We start from the raw sequence: 13399 nt of genomic DNA, 5'->3' as shown, positions 1-13399 counted from the left end.
CTTATGAAGGCCCCACATCACATAAAACTTATATTAAATAAAGTTGTATGTTTTTCTCTTGTTAATCTGTCTTTTGCTACAGAAGAGCAGAAAGAAAAGGATATTTTTCTCCTCTACAGTTACCTTTATAGAGCTCCTATGTTTTACGCAGGTGCAATAAATAAGATTTGTAAAGCTGCCATAGTACATGATCTGTAAATGTTCCAGGAGCTTCTGAAATGAAAAGTATGATTACCAGCTAAGAACGATATTTAACCCTATTAAAATGTCCCTAGGGTTTCACTGAGGGGGTTCAACACCTCAGTGGCTAACATGGGTCCATTGTCACCTCAGCAAAAAAATGAAAGCATGATGTAGAGCAGTAACTATAGCAACTGCGTGAAAAGCGTGTGTCCGGACTCAGAATCATCTTCCACATGTCACTTACTCCCCATTACTGACATCAGACCCTGAGATGACTGGGTGGGACCCTAGCTTGCTCTCTGCTCTGTCACTTACCAGCAATATGGGCTTGGACCCACTCAGAAGCCTCTCAGCCTCAGTTTCCTCTATTGTAAAATAGAATAAACAACTCCTTTACAGGGTTGTTGTGACAATAACATGAGACAATTAAAGTATAAAAGACTCCAATAATGCAGTATCTGGCAAGAAGTCTGCACACAATAAATTGGTAGCTCTTATTATAATAACTAATTGCCATACTGCTGATTTGAAGAGATAAATTTAGAATTGAAACTCCAGCAAGCAGCAGGAGAACTAGGCTGAGAGAGATGGGTCTTTTTGAGACTAATGTTTTGTTTTGTTCCAATAAGACCTCCTAAAACATCCATTTATTTTGGTTGCAAGTTGAATATTGTCCATGTTGATAATTGCTATGAATAATTACAGAACAATGACTGTCACTGACGTTCTTTTGGCACTTGTGTGATTAAATGTATCTTTTTATAACCCTTATTAAGACACACAAACATCATAAAACTAAGTTGGCAGAGTGATGTAATTATACAAAGTAATAGACAGGAAAGTAATAAATTTAAGGATCATTAAATACTTAAGTAATAACTGGGAAGAAGCAGCATCCCCATCTTGGCTGAATTTTTTGTTTTTTTTATCTTCAAAATAAAAATTTATTCAATCTGTAATAAGAACATTGAATCTGCACATTTGCGCACAAGTTCACATTTAAAAACAGCGGAGCACATCAGTAATAAAAAAATCTATGATACAAGTGGAATATCCCAACCACCAGGAAGATTAAGGAAGGAGATGAGACCACTCTTTATATTCTGCTTCAAATGCCTCAAAAAGGTCCCAGAGATTCCAGAGAGCACCTGCTTTATTTAATAAAATGTGAACATAAAATTCTAGGGTGGTTTGGGGCAAAGGTAACAGTCAGAAGGAGAGTCTTCTGGACTTGTTTTCCATGTTTAGAACAAGTCGTACAAAATAGAAAGAAAAAAATAAAAGCACCTTTAGCTATGCCAAGCAAACCAAAATCCAACAAAACATAAAAACCAAACAATTCCCTGTGGGCTTATTGATTGGGAAACACTTCAGGGCATTACCCAGTTTTCAGTTTGGGTCATCAGCTCGTTAAGCCCTGGGTAATGGCTCTGCCTGTGTACACACGATGCTGCCACTAGCATCACTGTGAGGACACAGATGGCAGCACCAGTCTTATACCTCTTGGGGGATCTTCAAGCTGATCAGGGATGGTTCCAGTTTAGAAATCCTGTCCTAGATCTCTGGGGCATTGAGAAAATGAGGCTGGTTCTCTTTTCATAGCAGGAGCCAGGGCCAGTCACCCTCCACTTCCAGGCTTGCCAGCAAGATCCCTTGGTATTCTTCCAGTTGTCTCATGAAGCTGGGGTTGGGCTTGGTCACTGTTCGCCTTTCCTTCACGTAGTCATAGGCTCGGTCCAGATTCCAGCCACATTCCTTCATTGCATAGGCAATCACTGTGGAGGCTGAGCGACTCACCCCCATCTTGCAGTGCACAAGGCATTTAGAACTGTGTTTCTTTGCTTTAGAGATGAATTTGTAAGTGTCATTCCAGTAAGCCAGTAGGTCTGTTGCCTCTTCATCATATACCCGGATGTTATGATACTCAAAGACTCCTGGGAAGAAGTTATCTATCTCTCGAGTGACATTCAAGATATACTGCACTCCTCGGTTCTGTAAGTCCTCCAAGTTGGAGGCATTCCATTCTGAGCCCAAGAACACATGCTCAAATATTTGTGTAGGGCTATCCATCTGACCAAGGATCACTATCATTTCATTATCTATAAATTCCTTGATTTCCCGCAAGTTGCACACCATTTGCATTTCCAACTCTGTTCGGATCTCTTTAGATGTAATGTTCTCCAAATCCTTCTGCATCATAATCTCCTTTAATTTGGTTTTAATTAGCCTTTCTGTTCGCTCACGTTCAGTTGGTATGTCGGTGAAGACAGTTGGCGAGTCGGGCCGATGGGACTGCACATCCTGCATAGCATTCCATTCATTGACTGAGGATTGATCTGAGTTGATATGGCTCTCATAATAACTCACCCAGGTGAGAAAGAGGCTGCCTGGGTAGTAGTTATGCATTCTGGGCACTTCACAAGCCTTGTGTAAACTCTGTAGGGCAGACCACATTGCCGGCACAGATACAGGTTTGAATATGTGAACTCTGTTATCTGTTTATACACTGAACCCACCATCACCATCCAAATGAATTAGAGTGTCACTCCAGAGAGGCAGGACTAAGCCCATGGTACAAGTGCTACTGTCATTAGAGGAGAAATCCATTCCTAGGACGATGCTTTCTTCAGTGTCTTGTCTACCATTAGTTGAAACCACTACCATATAGCGTGTTCGATTCTGGTAAGTACTTTCCAGTCTTACAGCCAGCCTGATATTGTCTTCTGGGCGGAGTAATATGAACATTGCTTGGAGATGCTGTTGGAGATCGCCTGCATGCTTGTTGCGCCTGTGGCTGATTCTTGGTGTGGATGAGCCATTTCCCCGTGGTAGAAAAAGGGCAGCACCTTTGACAGTTAGAAAGCTCCCGCTGATGCTCCTGGGCTGTGATCCGCATTCCTCCTCTCCACTGTCTGCCTCTGAGGCGCAGGGCTGGAGGCGGTGCTGGGGGTAGGCGGCCGCTGGACCGTGACCAAAGCCATCTAGGCGCTGCTGGGTTGTTCCGGGCAGGGCATTCTCGTCCTGAGTGTGGGGGACGGGAGGGTGACGGAGCCGGGATGGGGAAAGGGATGCAGGGTAGGGGTGAAGGGGGGACGGGGAGCAGGAAGAGGACGCGGGAACAGCTGCAGGCTCAGCACCCACCACCGGACTCTCGCGGACTCTGAATTTTTTGTTTTTTAGTAAATATTGTTACTGGGGTATAACATCCATATAGAAATATTCACAAAGTGTCTGGGAAAGGTGGCTCACACCTGTAATCCTAGCACTTTGGGAGGCCCAGGTGGGAGGATTGTTTGAGGCCAGGAGTTCGAGACCACCTGAGCAACATAGTGAGACCCCATCTCTGCAAAAAAGAAAAGACAAAATTAGCTGGGCATGGTGCCATACAGCTGTAGTCCCAACTACTGGGGAGGCTGAGGCAGGAGGATCATTTGAGCCCAGGAGTTTGAGGTTGCTGTGAGCTATGATGATTCCACTGTACTCTACCCCTGGCAGTAAGAGTGAGAGAAAGAAGAAAGAAAGAAAGAAAGAAAGAAAGAAAGAAAGAAAGAAAGAAAGAAAGAAAGAAAGAAAGAAAGAAAGAAAGAAAGAAAGAAAGAAAGAAAGAAAGAAAGAAAGAAAGAAAGAAAGAAAGAAAGAAAGAAGAAGAAGAAGGAAGGAAGGAAGGAAGGAAGGAAGGAAGGAAGGAAGGAAGGAAGGAAGGAAGGAAGGAAGGAAGGAAGGAAGGAAGGAAGGAAAGGAAGGAAGGAAGGAAGGAAGGAAGGAAGGAAGGAAGGAAGGAAGGAAGGAAGGAAGGAAGGAAGGAAGGAAGGAAGGAAGGAAGGAAGGAAGGAAAAGAAAGAGAAAGAGAAGAAGGAAAGAAGGAAAAAAGAAGAGAAGAGAAAAAAGAAAAGGAAAGAAGGAAGGAAGGAAGATGAACAAAGCATAAATGGGCAGCTTGATGATTTTTCACAAAGTGAACATATCCTTGTAATCAATGCACAGATCAAGAAACAACATTACCAGTATTTCAGAAGCCCCCTCATGCCCCTTCCTGGCTAATATTTCCTTTCCTTTCCTCCTCCTTCTTTCTCTTTGAGATGTAATTTATAAGCCATAAAATGTATCCATTGTAAATATATCATTTTATAATATTTTATAAATTTATATAGTTGTGCAACCCATCACCACCATCCAGTTTTAGAATCCTTCCATCATTCCAAAAAGTTCCATTGTTCAAGGTCAGTCCCTGTTGAAGGTCAATCCCCACTTTCATCCTCAGCTCCAGGCAACTATTTATTCAACTGCTCTCTTCTCTAGAGTTTTGCCTTTACTAAAATTTACATAAAAGTGGAAGCATACAGTAGTAGACATATAATAATACTATTTCATATTATTACTTGATTTAGAAATAAAGTCATAATAATAACATGTAAATATGAATATGGCATAGAGTTTCCCAAGTCTGCAATGTGAAACAACTTTAGGTCCTCAATAAAATACTAGCAAACAGAATCGAATACATTAAAAAGATTACTCACCATGATCAAGTGGAATTTATCCCAGGGATGCAAAAATGGTTCAACATATGCAAATCAATAAATGTGATACATCACATCAACAGAATCAAGGACAAAAGTTACATGTTCACTTCAATAGAAACTGAAAGCATTCAATAAAATTCATCATCCCTTCATGATAAAAATCCTTAACAAATTGGGTATGGAAGGAACATACCTCAACACAATAAAGTCCATATATCACAAGCCTACAACTAATATTATAGTGAATGCGGGAAAAAATTGAAAGCCTTTCCACTATGATCTCTAAGAAGACAAAGGTGCCCACATTCACCACTGTTATTCAACATACTACTGGAAGTCCTAGCCAGAGCAATTAAGCAAGAGAAATAAATGAAGGACATCTGAGTTGGAAAAGATGAAATCAAATTAGCCTTGTTTGTAGATAACATGATCTTATATTTATAAAAACCTAAAGACGCCACTAAAAACTCTTAGAACTAATAGACGAATTTAGTAAAGTTGCAGGATATAAACTCAACATGCAAAAATCAGTAGTGTTTATATGCACTAACAGTGACCAATCTGAAAAGGAAATCAAGAAAGCAACCCCATTTATAATAGCTACAAAAAATAAAATACCTAGAAATAAATTTAACTAAAGAAGTGAAAGATGTCTACAAGGAAAATTATAAAACACTGATGAAAAAAAATTGAAGAGGACACAAAAAAATGGAAAGATTCCCCATGTTGATGGATTGGAAGAATTCATATTGTTAAAATGTCTATACTACCTAAAGCAATCTACAGATTCAATGCAAGTCTGTAATCCTAGCACTCTAGGAGGCCAAGGCAAGAGGATCACTCAAGGTCAGGAGTTCAAGACCAGCCAGTACAAGAGTGAGACTCTGTCTCTACTAAAAAAAAAAAAAAAAAAAAAAAAAGAAAGAAATTAGCTGGACAATTAAAATATATAGAAAAAATTAGCTGGGCATGGTGGCTCATGCCTGTAGTCCCAGCTACTCAGGAGGCTGAGGCAGAAAGATTGCTTGAGCCCAGGAGTTTTAGGTTGTTGTGAGCTAGCCTGATGCCATGGCACTCTAGCCCAGGCAACAGAGCAAGACTCTATCTAAAAAAAAAAAAAAATTATATGGAACCACAAAAGACCCTAAATAGCTCAAGCAATCCTGAGCAAAATGAACAAAGCTGGAGGCATCACACTGCCTGATTTCAAATTATGTTACAAAGCTACAGTACCCAAAACAGCATGCTACTGGCAAAAAAAAAAAAAAAAAAAAAAGACAACAACAAACGAAAACAGACATAGACCAATGGAACAGAATAGAGAACACAGAAGTAAATCTGATAGCCAGCTCATTTTCAACAAAGGCACCAAGAACATACATTGGGGAAAGAACAGTCTCTTTAATAAATGGTGCTGGGAAAACTGGATATCTGTATACAGAAGAATGAAACTAGATCCCCATCTTTCACCATATATAAAAATTAACTCAAAATAGATCAAAGACTTACATGTAAAACCTGGAACTATGAAACTATTAGTATAAAACATTGGGGAAATGCTATAGGACAAGGTTGTTTTGGGTAAAACCTCAAAAACACAGGCAACAAAGGCAAAAATAGACAAATGAAATTACATCAAGTGAAAATGCTTCTGCACAGCAAAGTAAGCAATCAACAAAGTGAAGAGATAAACTACAGAATAGGAGAAAGTATTTGCAAACTATCCATCTGATAATGGATTAATAATCAGAATATATAAGAAACTCAAACAACTCAATAACAAAAAAACAAATAATCTGACTCCAAAATGGGCAAAAAGGCTGGGTGCAGTGGTGTTCACCCATAGTGCCAGCTACTTGGAGGCTGAGGATCTCTTGAACCCAAGAGTTTAAAGCCAGTCTGGGCAACATAGCGAGACTCCATCTCAAAAAAAGTGGGCAGAGGTAAAGGCCTGAATAGACACTTCTCAAAGGAAGACATACAAATGGCCAATAGGGATAGGAAAAAATGTTCAGCATCACTAATCATCAGGGAAATGCAAATCAAAACCACTATGAGATATTACTTCACCCAGTTATAATGGCTATTATCAAAAAGACAAAAAATAGCAAATGCTGGTGAGGATACAAGAGAAAGGGGAATGCTCGGACACTGTTAGTGGGAATGTAAATTAGTACAGCCATTATGGAGAACAGCACGGAGGTTCCTCAAAACACTAAACATAGAACTACCATATGATCCAGCAATCCCACTGCTCGGTATGCATCCAAAAGAAAGGAAATCAATATATCAAAGAGATATCTGCACTCCAACATTTATTGCAACACTATTCATAATAAATAAGATATGAAATTAGTTGAAGTGTCCATCAATGGATGAATGAAGGAAATGTGAGATATATACATAATGAAATACTATTCAGCCATGAAAAAGAATGAAACCCAGTCATTTACAGCAACATAGATGGAACTGGAGGTCATTCTGTTTGGTGAAATATGCAGGCACATAAAGACAAATACTGCATACTTTCACTCATAATTTGGAGCTTAAAAAGTGGATCTCATAGAGGGAGAGAGTAGAATGGTGGTTACCAGAGGCTAGAAAGGTAAGATGGGAGGTGAGAGATGAAGTGAAATTGGTTAATGGGTATAAACACACAGTTAGATAGAAAGAATAAATTCTAGTGTTTGATAGCAAAGTAGAGAAATTATAATTAACAATAATGTGTTGCATATTTCAAAAGAGCTAGAAGAAAAGAATTATAATGTTCCCAATAAAGAGAAAAGATAAAAGTTTGAGGTGATGGACATCTCAATTACCCTGATTTGATCATTACACATTGTATACGTGTATCCAAATATCACATGTATCCCCAAAATATGTACAATTGTTATATATCAATTTTAGAAAAATGACTTTGGGTTGTATACAGACAGCTGTTTGATGTCTTAGCTGTGCATTTTGGATGAGACATGTGAAAATAACTAGCACATCAAGCCCACGATGTCACAGACACCATTGCTTAGATTTGGGATAGTGTTTAAAAGTAATTAATTTAAGGAAACATTAATAATAACACAGTGCATAGATTTTAAAAATTGTGAGAATGTATGCCAATGATTGAAGCCAGTATTAATAAAATAGTAGCTTCAATTAAGAGAGAGAAATAGTTTCTGTGGGGCCTGAAATTCTCTGTATATCCAGCAATATACAGCCTTTAAAAAATAACAATCAGGAGCTTCTTACCATTTGGTTTGAAGTCTCCAGGATCTCATTCTTGACTGTCTCTTATTGTGTGACAACAAGCTTTTAATTTTTTCCTAACTTGATCTGACTTTATTTTTGACATCGCAAAAGTTTTGCTCATAAGGCTTCTTCTTTCTCTCTTTCCTCCCCCATCTTTTTTCCTCTTCCCCTCTCACTCCTCTTCTCTCTCTCTCTCTCTCTCTCTCTTTCTGTCTCAGAAGGGGATAAAAATAAAACTACTGTGCTAAAGTAAATAAACATTTTTCAAGGCCTTAAAAAAATAATAACAATCAGAATTGTATGGCCATTGACATTTTTCATTGGCCATTTTAACACATTTTTATCGAATGCCTTGTCTGTTCTCGATGCCACATAAATGTTCATTTAGAGATTCTATTCAAACTGCTTTTGTGTTTACATTAAAAATATTCTTAGGCTGGGCACGGTGGCTCACGCCTGTAATCCTAGCACTCTGGGAGGCCGAGGCGGGCGGATTGCTCAAGGTCAGGAGTTCGAAACCAGCCTGAGCAAGAGCGAGACCCCGTCTCTACTATAAATAGAAAGAAATTAATTGGACAACTAATATATATACAAAAAATTAGCCGGGCATGGTGGCGCGTGCCTGTAGTTCCAGCTACTCGGGAGGCTGAGGCAGGAGGATCGTTTGAGCCCAAGAGTTTGAGGTTGCTGTGAGCTAGGCTGATGCCACGGCACTCACTCTAGCCTGGGCAACAAAGCGAGACTCTGTCTCAAAAAAAAAAAAATATATATTCTTAAAAGGAAGTTGATGATTCAAACTGAGCCAGAAAATGTCTGTGAAGCCTCGGGAGTAGGGTAAGGTGCTGTGCAGTCCCTTCCCCACACCCAGCAGTGAGGGGCACAAGGGTTCAGGACAGGGCCCTGGCCCTCAGAGAGTCTGTCATGAGGTTGGCGACAAGCAGTACCCAGAAGATACCAGGAACACAGTGACACACTGTAGCGCAGGGTCATGCACTTGCATGCGGCAGCTGCCACAAAGACTTTGGGGTGACAAGAACCAGAATTCAGGGAGCCAAGTGAAAGTGTGTTTGGATAATGAGGGATTTGGCTCAAGAATTTAGACGGACAAAGAAGAGAAGGGTGGTTCTAGCAAAATCAGAAGTAGAACAGAGAAAAATACATTCTAGGGTCCATGAGTTGACCTACTCATGGCGAAGAGTTGCCGACAGGACTAGAAGGGCTGGGTGTAATGTTGACCACCCACAGACAGCGGTGAACTGGACTCCCTTAAGAATGAGAGATGCACTCAGAGTGCTGAGGCTGCGCAATCCTCTGTGGAATGTATACACAATGGATGATGGGTGGATGATGGGTGGATGGAAGGAGAGCACAAAGGGAGGTTATATGTATGTATCCCACATTCATCCCTATCCATGTCAGGCCTAAAATTAAAGTTCAGCATTATGTGCTGTCTTGACATCTGTAAAATTGGGAGGGTTTCCAATGGACTAACCATAAGTCCCCGCCCCACTCTGCTCCCGTGGATAAGGCCCCTAGCCAGACAGCCCTTCTTATTATAGGGACTAGGCACAGTTCCTGCTTATTCCTGAGTAACAGGTTGCACTTCCTGCCAGCCCATGGAATTATTCCAAAAGCCACTCACTTCCTCCCGCGGGAATTCTGGGGCCCCTCACCTTATTGAAACTATAAAGCCTGTCTCTCCCAGCTCCTGGCCATTCACTCTGCTCCTGAGTGCAGGCCCCATATGGCCCTGTTGGGCATGCAGCATCCTCCTCCCCTGGGCTGTATGTGTGACTAATAAATTGCCGTCAATCTTTCCTGTCCAATGTCGGGTGTCCTGTTCAGTTCCCACAACCCTGGGTAGGAATCCTGCCCTCACTCATGGGATGAAAAGGAGGCAATCAAAATAATCCTCGCCATTTTTCTTTGCTAATGGAACCTGGGTTTTGTTCCAGGAGCCATCCTTCCCAACACGACTTACAAAATGGTCCCCTCGTCCCTAACTCAGAGATAAACCCTAATTGGCTTAATTCCCTCTTAGTGGTCCCATTAGACTCTAGCACATGACCCAATTCTGCCCATCAAAACATGAGGATATATCTGATGGGTGGTCGCTGGAACAGATTTCCTGGCTCCTAAGAAGGGGACACTAGACTAAAAGGCCCTGTTAGTCTCTGTGTATGTTGCTGTGTCTGTGCACAGCGCTTGCACCTGCTGCTCCATTTAACCTGCGACCATGAGCATAGACAGCCTGCTCTAGAGGAAACTGAAAAGAGATAGAAAAGGCTGGGTCTTCACTATCACCACTGAGCCACTGAATCAACCCGCATACCTTTGGATAATGTCTTTTCTTATAGTTTATGCCAGTTCAGATCAGCATTTTTCTTCCTTACTGATACATCAGCTTTAAGCTGTATTGGTAAACATGAATTCCTAAATCCATCCAAAGGGATGACATCCTTTACTTAAAGAGTTTTCAGGCCGGGCATGGTGGCTCATGCCTGTAATCCTAGCTGTCTGGGAGGCCAAGGCAGGCAGATTGCTCAAGGTCAGGAGTTCGAGAGCAGCCTGAGCAAGAGCGAGACCCCGTCTCTACTAAAAAATAGAAAGAAATTAATTGGCCAACTAAAAATATGTAGAAAAAATTAGCCGGGCATGGTGGTGCATGCCTGTAGTCCCAGCTACTCAGGAGGCTGAGGCAGGAGGATCACTTGAGCCCAGGAGTTTGAGGTTGCTGTGAGCGAGGCTGACGCCACGGCACTCTAGCCCAGGCAATAGTGTGAGACTCTGTCTCAAAAAAAAGAAAGAAAAAAAAAAAAAACAAAAAAAAAACAGAGTTTTCAGAAGGACCTTAAGTTTAAAGTTTAAATTGACAAAATACTCTGAGCAGATTGATTTAAATAACAGACAAAGGAACTAGACTTGCAGCGCCTACTGTGCGTATTCACAATACCCCTGAGGCTGGTCATATTAACATCATTGCTCCCATCGTCAGGAGCAGGAAATGAAGGCTCAGAGAGGTAGGTGACCAACTCAGGTCACACAAACAGCAACTGTCAGAGAAGGATGTAAAACGCGGATCTGCCTACCTAGCCAAGACCCCGCAGTGAGTTAGGCTGGGAAGTGTCTAGGAAGCTAGAAAGAAGGAAGAGTTGGAGGAGTCTGAGTAGGCAATTTTTTTTTTAAGCAGAATTAGAAGTACATTTCCTACTTTTTAGAGAAGATAATGCTGCCAGCAACCTCTCACTTTTTCTGACACATCTGAACCGGACAGAAAAGTATTTGAAAATGCAAAATCACTTATGAGATGTACAGTCAACAAGTATTTACTGAGCTCATAACATGGGCCTGGCAGCCAGGGTGCCTGGTGGGCAGTGTGTGTTCTAGTCCCACTGAGAGAGGGCCGGACTATAGTACAAACTCCAGAACAAGAGGAGAATAACCATAAAAATATAATTTAAAATCCCCTGCCAGGCGTACAGGTCCAGCGTTTCTTAAAGATCTAAGATGCAGGTGAGTACTGCTTATGAATAAGGACTTGAACTCTAGAGTCAAGAAGCCGGAGATCCAAATCCCAGCTCCCCTACCACTGCCATGTGACCTCAAGCAGGTTTCTTATTTCACTGAGCCTTAGTTTTCTGATCTGAAAAATGGAAATAATAACAGTACTTTGTTCAAAAGGCTATCATCCCAGGACTAGTTTATACCTAACAAATGGTAGAGAATATTACTTCTTTTCACTTTATTATTCCTTTTGAAAAAGTAGATGCCTATATCTCCCATATGGAAAGCCAGAGCTGGAGGAAAAGGGAGAGCTGGCTCTGGCTGATCACACTGCAGGGTGGTAATCCACACCGCTGGGTCTTCCTGTGTCTCCTTTTCTCCCAGTCAAGAAGACAGCTGACTCCGGGAATACTGACCGGGGTCTGGAAGCCGATGGAAAGTGTATGAGCATCCACTGGGACAAACTCAGGAAGCACTCCAGGATGGCAAGAAAGTGGCAGAGGACCCTGGAACCAAGGAGGCCACGAAAGCAGGACCCAGAGACCCTGTGGACTGATGATGACCTGAGCCGGGTTCACCCCTCCCTACCTTGGCCTCACTTCTGCCCCCAGGACCATGGGAAGCTGAGCATGTGTGTGTTGCTGGGGAAGAGTCTGTGCCCAGGAAAGACTGTAGATAGAGGCTTCACACCAGGCTAGCACGGCCAAGGCCTGGATTCAGAGTTGAGTTCTAGAAAAGAAAGCATGCTTTCTTGTCCACCAGAGTTGTTGACTGAGATTCATACCAGCCGCAGCTGGTATGAAGAATCCTGGGTTGCTTGTTCCCAGGAGACTGGGTGGACACAAAAGCCCACGGCAGCAGTGAGGAGCGGAAAGGAAGGTAAGCCTACAGGTGAGGCCACGCCCGTCACCAACAGGAGAGCACAAGGGCAGCCGGTGGCCTTTGCTGAGGGCTTGGGCTCAAACAAGGAAGCAAATGAAGTAGGAAAGGAACAAAGAAATCACTTGGCCAGAAAACTGGCACTGTTTACAGCCTTTCACACCAATTCTTAAATCCAGAGATTTGGCTTTGCAGCTAGGGGTTTAGCCATTAAAACTGTTAGGTTGCAACACCTTTCCAGTTTGAAGTGGTGAAGGCATAAGGCCTGTGAATTTGTGAATTTGACACCACACCTTCTGTGCAAACATCTGACTCACTCTGCCCCTCCGCAGGGGCAGGGCGGAGAAGCCAGCTCAGGTTTCACTCTTAACCCCCAAACCCTGCTGTGAATGTCTGTTCTTTCCCAGAAGCAAATTGAACAAAGCAAATCTCTTTAAATCAGTGCTGACAGCCTGAACGCTGGTTATGAAGGTTCAGGCCACAGAAGAGCCCTGTGCTCCAGGGTTGCAGGTGACAGGGAGCAGCTCCGACTCACATGGACTTCGCTGTTTTCATCACTTAACGTTTACATTCGAGAGCCTGGGAAATAGATCTTTGAGATGACAGAACATTAACCTTTGCTATAGCAAAGTCGGGACTGTCTTCAAGAGCCTAACAAAAATGATACACCTTATCTCCATTCCAGGCCAAGTCTCTTGGAAAGGTCAGAACAGAGGGGGCCTCTAACAGCAGTGACATCTCAGGGAATCTGAGAGCCCACAGTGCCTGCAGCTACCATCTAAATCCACACCGGCATTTTATGCACGAGTAGACTCAGGCTTGGGAGAGGTGAGGGACTGTTTGCAAAGTCACGTTGCTGGGGGGTCCCCGAGCTGCCCCTGGCCTATTCTAAAGTCACTGCAGTGAACAGCTGCTGGTGCTTGTGTGGGGAACATGGCAGGGAGCAGGGCCCCAAATTCTCTCTCCCCACCTCCTGAAAGCAGAGGTGTGACCTATACCCTGCCAGCAAGACACTCCCACTGTAGCCTCTGTGGGAGATCAGAATATGCCACCCCAAATATGCC

General features: G+C 42.4%; 1 protein-coding gene across 1 annotated transcript; it reads right to left on the bottom strand.

Annotated features, from left to right (window-relative positions):
• Positions 1–1101: 1101 nt before the first annotated feature.
• LOC105884908 (protein phosphatase Slingshot homolog 2-like) lies at positions 1102–3312 on the bottom strand. The gene is given in 2 exon segments (XM_012789287.3): positions 1102–3116; positions 3119–3312. Coding segments are annotated over 2 exon segments (1383 nt in total). The 5' UTR covers positions 3165–3312; the 3' UTR covers positions 1102–1779.
• Between the last annotated feature and the right edge of the window lie 10087 nt (positions 3313–13399).

This window comes from Microcebus murinus, chromosome 1 (assembly GCF_040939455.1).
Source record: "Microcebus murinus isolate Inina chromosome 1, M.murinus_Inina_mat1.0, whole genome shotgun sequence".
In the NCBI taxonomy this organism is placed as follows: domain Eukaryota; kingdom Metazoa; phylum Chordata; class Mammalia; order Primates; family Cheirogaleidae; genus Microcebus; species Microcebus murinus.
The sequence above is the reverse complement of the archived record's forward strand: the minus strand, read 5'-3'. Positions and strand labels throughout refer to the sequence as shown.